The 7,571-nt window shown below is 40.5% G+C and overlaps 2 protein-coding genes across 3 annotated transcripts in view; one reads left to right on the top strand and one right to left on the bottom strand.

Moving 5' to 3' along the window:
* Positions 1-2,559: 2,559 nt before the first annotated feature.
* LOC135521223 (C-reactive protein-like) lies at positions 2,560-4,350 on the top strand. Its single transcript, XM_064947153.1, has 2 exons — positions 2,560-2,667; positions 2,879-4,350. The coding sequence occupies exons 1-2, from the start codon at positions 2,610-2,612 to the stop codon at positions 3,499-3,501; spliced, it is 681 nt and encodes a 226-aa protein (XP_064803225.1). The 5' UTR covers positions 2,560-2,609; the 3' UTR covers positions 3,502-4,350.
* Positions 4,345-7,571, bottom strand: part of LOC135521209 (egl nine homolog 1-like) — a 46,441-nt gene continuing 43,214 nt past the window's right edge. For both annotated transcript variants that reach the window (XM_064947140.1, XM_064947146.1), the window contains exon 5: positions 4,345-6,882. In XM_064947140.1, the coding sequence (XP_064803212.1) occupies positions 6,827-6,882 (56 nt within the window). In that variant the 3' untranslated portion in view covers positions 4,345-6,826. The remainder of the gene's footprint in view (positions 6,883-7,571) is intronic.

The raw sequence follows: 7,571 nt of genomic DNA, 5'->3' as shown, positions 1-7,571 counted from the left end.
ACGTCCCGCGCCAGAGCCACCACTGTGGACAGACGCCCACCCAGACCCCGGACTGTCACACCCTGGCCTTAGTATTTTGTGTTTTCTTTATTATTGTGGTTAGGCCACATGCGTGATTATGTGTTTGTCTTGTCTAGGGGTTTTCGTAGATTGATGGGGTTGTGTTCTGTGTAGTATTCTAGGTAAGTCTATGGTTGCCTAGAGTGGTTCTCAATCAGAGGCAAGTGTTTATCGTTGTCTCTGATTGGGAACCATATTTAGGCAGCCATATTCTCTGGGTATTTCATGGGTGATTGTTTCCTGTCTCTGTGTTTTGCACCAGTTAGGACTGTTTTGGTTTTTCCCACGGTTTCTTGTTTTGTATATGTATATTGTTCACGTTATCATCTTTATTAAAGATGTTCAACCATAACCACGCTGCCTTTTGGTCCTCCTCTTCTTCCCAGGAAGAAAACTGTAACAGGGGCGGAGATACAATTTAGCGGTTTTAAAGCTTATTTCCTGCAATTCTACACAATTTGTAATTGGTTGGAGGGAAGTTTTTGCAGTGTTTCATGCAATTCTAAAATTCTAAAGCTCACAAGAAATAGCAAGCATTTTTGAAGCCGTCTGTTTCAGATACAAGTTTTAGGTGTGGTTTTTAACTTTTTTTTCTCTCTTTAATTTATGCTTTGGTCACAGGTACAAGTCAACAACAGTATTTGGATATGTGTGAACAGAATATGAGCTTCTAAATATGACATTTTCATTGGAAGTTTATAGTGTCCAATTAAACTTAAACGTTGCTTTAAGTCTGTTAAAGTGGCACCACATCTGTGTGAGACAAAATCATAGAGTGGGCATAAAGTTCAAAGAAGCTGTCCACCGTCTGGCCTGGAAACAATTGTTAAAGGCCCAGTGCAGTCAAAATCCTGATTTCCTTGTGTTTTAAACACACTATGAGGTTGGAATAATACTGTGAAATTGTGATAATTATCACGAATATTACCGAAGGTGACTCCCCCTTCTTGTTCGGGTGGCGCTCGGCGGTCGTCGTCGCCGGTCTACTAGCTATCACCGATCCGTTGTTCTGTGTTCCTTTGGTTTTGTCAGATTGGTATCAACTCTTTCTTGTTTGGTTGTTAGGGTAGGGTTATACATAGTTTGTTCAGCCCGCTTCTGTTTCATGCGGGCTTGTTCGTCTGTTCTATGTTTGAGTGTATTTTGTTTGTATTTTGGGTTTCGCGCTGTCCGTTAATATTTCTGATCATTTGTTTTCCTACTTTTGTTCATGTTATTTTTCCTGGACATTAAAGCGTGTTTTTTCCCACATCTTTTGCTCTCTGCGCCTGACTCCACACCTCCTCACTCACCTCCTCACTGTGGTAACAATAATGCCCTTTTAGTGTAAGAGCTGTTTAAAAAGACAGCCTGAAATTTCAGCCTGTCTTGGTTGGGTGGAGTTTTGGCCTGCCTGGTGACATCACCAGGTAGTAAATTAGTTAATAGACCAATAAGAAAGAGTTCCACATATCTCTGCTAATAACAGTTCGTTTTCAGTTTTCCCCTCCCCAGTCAGACCACTTCCAGAAAGTCCTAGCAAAATTCTTGCTTGAGAAATTGCTCTTTGCTAAGAAGCTATTTTTGTTAATTTTTGACCATTTTTATTGAAAGCAATCACAGTAAGGTACTTTTTTTATTGAATCCATGTCAAGGTTGTCATAATAACATTTGGACCAAAGAGCAGCGTGAAATCGGTTCGACATTTTATTAGAAGTGAACCGCACAAAAAAAACTATAAAGCGCAAACGACACGTGAAGCTATGCTCACAGGCAACTACACATAAACAAGATCCCACAAAACACAGTGGGGAAATGGCTGCCTAAATATGATCCCCTATCAAAGACAACGATAAACAGCTGCCTCTGATTGGGAACCATACCAGGCCAACATAGAAATAAAACAACCTAGATTACCCACCCTAGTCACACCCTAACCAAAATAGAGAATAAAAAGGCTCTCTGTGGTCAGGGCGGGACAATCCAAAACATACAATATACTTGCAGTGCTCAGCAACTACACCACACCAGTCATCCAACAGACTCCCATTCAGAGCGACACAGAGAAGTATCCAGGGTCAATGCCCTGCTCAAGGGCATGTCGACAGATCTCCCACAAGGCCAAACACGGGGACCTGAACCCTCCAAGATCCCCCACAGTTCCCCAATAGCTGCCCCTCAACCAAGTTTTATTTCAACTTTATTTTTCTAACTTTTATATGATGTTTTCTCAATAATACCATTACCTAATAACAGTGTGACAATGCCGACTAATACACCTGTTGACCTAGAAATTGGTTTTACCTAGAAAGTCTGATGGCAGAACATAAAACATCTTGATAAACTGGCAATGTTGATCAATCATATGAATTTAGATTCTCAGATGACTCTACTTTCTAATCTAGACCAATATCAAAAACAAGGAAGTGGGGAATGTGTTATGTCTGGCTGGCATTCATAAGAGCATATAGGTAGTTCCTCCCATTTTCAGTCTGTTTTCTATACTATAAATAGGAATATCCTTTGAGGATGTCCATAACATTAGTGCTTACTCCAAGTGAAACTACGAAATGGAGCTGCAGACATGGCTCCTGATGGTCTTTACGTGCTGCTATGCTGTGCCAGAAGGTAAGACTGAAATCTTGGAGATGGCCCAAAATACTATCATGAATTGTTGAATAATTACATGTGTTTCAGTAGTACTTACTGTATTTACTATACTAATAGGATTGCAAAATTCCCTGTAATTTTCCTAAGTTCTACAAATTTTCAAACACTACATTTTGAAAGTTTTCTCCCTTTGCAACTCTAATAATTAATTTTATTCTAATTGTAACAGACATGTCAGGGAAGCAAATCATTTTCCCAGTGAAGTCAAACACTGCCTATGTCAAAATAACCCCTGACATGAACAAAATCTTCTTTGCTGTGACTGTCTGCGTTCGATTTTTCACCGACTACCAGACAAAGGAGCTGACCATTTTCTCATTGGCCACGCCTTCTCATGCTGATGGTTTTGTAATCTTCAGGGGAGATGGGGGAAATTACAGGGTGTACATTGGGGACCAAGGTATCTATTTCCGGGGATTGCCAGACAAAATGAACGAGTGGAACTCTGTTTGTGGGACGTGGGATGCCAGTACAGGATTGACTCAACTGTGGGTGAATGGGAAGCCAAGTGCAAGGAAAGCCCTCCAAGCCGGCAGCTCCATCTCTGGTACTCCCAGTATTATTTTAGGTCAGGACCAAGATGCATACGTTGGTGGGTTTGATGTGTATGACTCCTTTTACGGACATGAGACTGATGTCCACATGTGGGACAGAGTGCTCTCCCCATGTGAGATCCAAAGCTACATGAAGGGGGAGGTGTTATCTCCAGGGAATGTGGTAAATTGGAACGCACTAAAATACACAAGGCATGACTATGTGGTTGTTGAGAGGATGCAGAACCTGACCTGTTAAACATTTGACCTCAAGAATCACAAACAGATCATTTCAAACCATGCTTACTTTTGTATACGATCATGTGCCTGTTATGCGTGGGAATAGTGTGGAACAGATTTCCAAAATTAAAATCACTTGGAGCTGATTTCCTGGTGGTTTTACAGTATTTTATGTCCAGCAATGAAAATGAAAACAAGAAAAGTGTTGGGGGAGGAATAAAACCACCCAGGGGCCAAATTTGGTCTGTGTGCCACCAGCTGGGGAATCCTGCTGAAGGGGGTTGTATCAATTATGTATTAAAACACTAGATTGTTGATTATAAAATTTGATTTGATATGTATTGGCCATTGAGAGACTTTAAAGCCACTGTCCCCATATTGGTACTTCTCAGGAGCAGTCCTCCATAGGAATGAATGGAATGCTACATTATTTCAATTTAAGGGCAAAATTACATATATTTAAGCATTTATTTGTTGTAGAGTGAACAGTAACATTCGTATTCTCAAAAAATTATACTTTAAGGAAAAACTATTTTTGTTTTGTTTGTTCATATAATACAATTTAAAAGTATGCATTGAGGTGTCTGTTATGTAATATGCTTGTGTGTTGGAGGGGTACAAAAATGGTGACAGTCACTTCAAAATAGTGCCACCTGTCAGTCATCTAGTGTTTATATGCACCATTGGTTTGTATGTGTGCTAGAGCAGATGGAAGTTATGGCTCCCTGCGTGGAGGCCACGTCAAGCAGTGTTCGGAATAAAGAACCAAAAAGGATGTAGCTGTGCCTGCCCACTTATAATTGTTGATATCACAATGCCAAATTACTTTCTCATGTTAATAAAATCTCAATAGTAAATACAATGAAAATGTACAACCACGTCTTTATTAATTGGTTGTGTTTCCATGACAGCCTAATTTTTGACACCACAGTAAAGCAGACAGAGGGCTTTTTACTGTATCACCCTTCCCCCAGAAAGGGCAGGTGTAGAAGAGAGCATGTTGATGGGTATGGACAGAGAGCCATAGGATTTATCGTTACCACTGTGGTCTGCACACTCCTGACCAGGGGGACCATGCTGTACAGAACTGTCTACCCCTTCAATACATCCTAAAGCCCCACTGAAGCAGAGTTGGATGGAGTTTGTGGTCAACACCCTGGGAGTGGCAGGGTGGATGATGTCCATACTGGCAATTATTCTGTTTCCCCATTACATTGGGGTTGTAGCTTTGGCCATCACCTCCATCACCAGCATCCTTGGGCCAAGTGCACTGAATACCTCAAGTGTAATTTGTCCATAGACTAGGTGACGGTCATTGGCTGGAACATTTCTCATCCTGGCCGGTACCGCTCATCTGATCTTTGTCTTCTTGGTTGCTCTTGATGTAAACTCGAAAGCCAAAAACGACCAAATCATGAATCATCTTGGTGTTTTTTCTGAATGCAATAAGTGGGCCCCTGTCCTGCTCCTGATAGTAGGGACCATACTCCTGGTTAGAGCAGAACAAGCCAGACTCTGCTATTCACTCAACCTCTCTCTAACAGCTCTGTACAGCGACTGTCATTTGCTGTTACGTAAACAGTGTTGGCAGAGCCATCATCAACATTTATTTAGGGAGTTTCCTCCATATTCCTTGCACATATTTTATTCCTTCATACATTTGTAAACACCAAAAGAGTAGGGACTAGAAAGAGGTCATTGGCTTTCCTGTGGATGTGATGTGAGACAACACCTGGGAAGAGAAGTTCCTGAGGAGACTCTGCAATGAAGGGATATAAATTCAGACATGGGTGAAAAAAATGTATATTTCCGCTGTGCTTGATTGAGCTTGCCCTTTACAATGGAACCAATTGAAAGGTCAGTAATTACATACTGGAATTTATATTTTAAAGTTAATGCAAACAATACATACATAAACTGCTCTCTAAATGTTGTCTTATTTACATGTCAACTGATTTATTGATACATGAATAGATCAATGGCAAATAAATACAGTTTGAACAAAAATTCAAACCAGCGAGTTCGGATACTAGCCCAACGCTCTTAACCGCTAGGATACCTGCCGCATTCAGTTGGGTCTGCCAATTCTCCTGTTGATAAACTCATTGGTCAGATGTGACCACATGATGGCGATGGTGTATAGCCAGAGAGAATAGTCATGCCGGTATTCTTGCAGTCGCTCTCACTCACTTTCAACCTCTGCTCAGTGGTTAGTGAAGGTATCGCACACATGCATACGTGCAGATACACACACACACACACACACACACGAATTCAACTTCAGAACTGCAAGGCTAATAGGTAGGTGTCAGTTTTTGTTTTTTTAAGACAAAGGTGATATTAACGTCTGCAACAACTGACAGATCACTGATCGCAGGTCAGGATGCTCCTGTAGCGCACAGAGGGCCGTGTTCATTAGGAAGGACTTTTAAAACTTTTAAAACTGTTTTGCAATGGAAAACGAGCATGTCAGTTTCAGTCCATTTTCTTCTGTTTGGTGCCTAATGAACAAGACCCAGTTACCAAGCAATGAGTGCCAGGACACAGAACAGCACCGCAGTCAACATATACCTGCAATGTGAAAATCACTACCGCAGTTTGCAAAAAAATGTGAAAACTTCTATCTTATTCGAGTCAGTGCAGCTCAAGCTATTAATAGCCTTTTTACTCAACTAAGCCAAACCGGGCCGTGACTCGTTGTACTGTACTGGTCTGGCGTGGTTACTCATCATCCTAAAATTGTGATGCAAAGGATCATGTGAAAAGAAAGTATCCAAATTAGCGAAGTGCGGTTTGAGTCGGCTCTATAGTGCGCATCAGGCAATAGCCGGACAGTGTCACAACCTTCGGTCGAGGGACATCACGCACAGTCTTTTGTACCTTTTTTTAATAACACTGAGAGATCCATCCGATGGAGACCACGACAACCCGTCCGACAGATAAGTACATATGGGTACACTTCTTTCATCACCCCAAAATTCAAAACAATATTTTTTTTGCATTGGTTCACTTAATACATATTATTTTTCTCCATAGCTCATTTTTACACCGGCATTCTTCACATAATAAAGGCCAAAAATCAATGCAACAAGCAAAAACAGAAACTTGGCAAATAATGATGATTCCTTGCAGTGCAATGACATCACATTCAGGGACTCTGTGTGTGTTGTGTGTCAACTTTGGATATTAAAAGTTTAAAGAAAGCAGACTATTCCAAGTTGGGTTCTTTCATCTCTCTCCTCTACATCCCACCATCCCTTTTCCTTCCCTCTCTCCCACCATCCATCCCTCTTTCCCCATCTGTCCACAGCAGCAGCGGGTGATGGCAGGAAGCTTCTCTCATATCAGCTCAGATCCGACGGCTTGTTCAATTCTACGTTTACTCCCTTTTCTCCTGCACCTATAGGACGGAATAGAGAAGGAGGGTGAGCGGGAGAGTTATATTTTATTCAATTTTATTCAACCCGTTAAGAAAGAATTCTAATTTTATTCATTTTTATTCAACCAGTTAAGAACAAATTCTTATTTCTTATGACTTCATATAAATTATTCTTTCTTCAAATCAAATTGTATTAGTCACATGCTCCCAATACAACAGGTTCACCTTACAGTGAAATGCTTACTTACAAGCCCCAAACCAACAATGCAGTTTAAAAATATGAATAAGAATAAGAAATAGAAGGAACAAGTAATTAAAGAGCAGCAGTAAATTAACAATAGCGAGACTACATACAGGGGGTACAGTACAGAGTCAATGTGCAGGGTAATATGTACAGGTACAGTGCCTTGCAAAAGTATTCATCCCCCTTGGTGTTTTTCCTATTTTGTTGCATTACAACCTGTAATTTAAATATATTTTCATTTGCATTTCATGTATAAAATAGTCAAAATTGGTGAAGTGAAATGAAAAAAAAAACAGTTGTTTAAAAGAAAACAGGAAAGTGGTGCATGCATATTGATTCACCCCCTTTGCTATGAAGCCCCTAAATAAGATCTGGTGCAACCAATTACCTTCAGACATCACATAATTAGTTAAATAAAGTCCACCTGTGTACAATCTAGGTGTAACATGATCTGTCCAATGATCTC

The sequence above is a fragment of the Oncorhynchus masou genome, chromosome 4, assembly GCF_036934945.1.
Source record: "Oncorhynchus masou masou isolate Uvic2021 chromosome 4, UVic_Omas_1.1, whole genome shotgun sequence".
NCBI classification, from domain to species: Eukaryota; Metazoa; Chordata; class Actinopteri; order Salmoniformes; family Salmonidae; genus Oncorhynchus; species Oncorhynchus masou.
This window is presented reverse-complemented; position numbering and strand designations above follow the sequence as displayed.

What these genes read in the sequence shown, in the direction of transcription:
- LOC135521223 (XM_064947153.1), top strand. Translation starts at nt 2,610, where the DNA reads ATGGAGCTGCAGACATGGCTCCTGATGGTCTTTACGTGCTGCTATGCT. An exon ending in CTGCTATGCTGTGCCAGAAG is followed by an intron (nt 2,668 to 2,878) that starts GTAAGACTGAAA and finishes TAATTGTAACAG; the next exon opens with ACATGTCAGGGAAGCAAATC.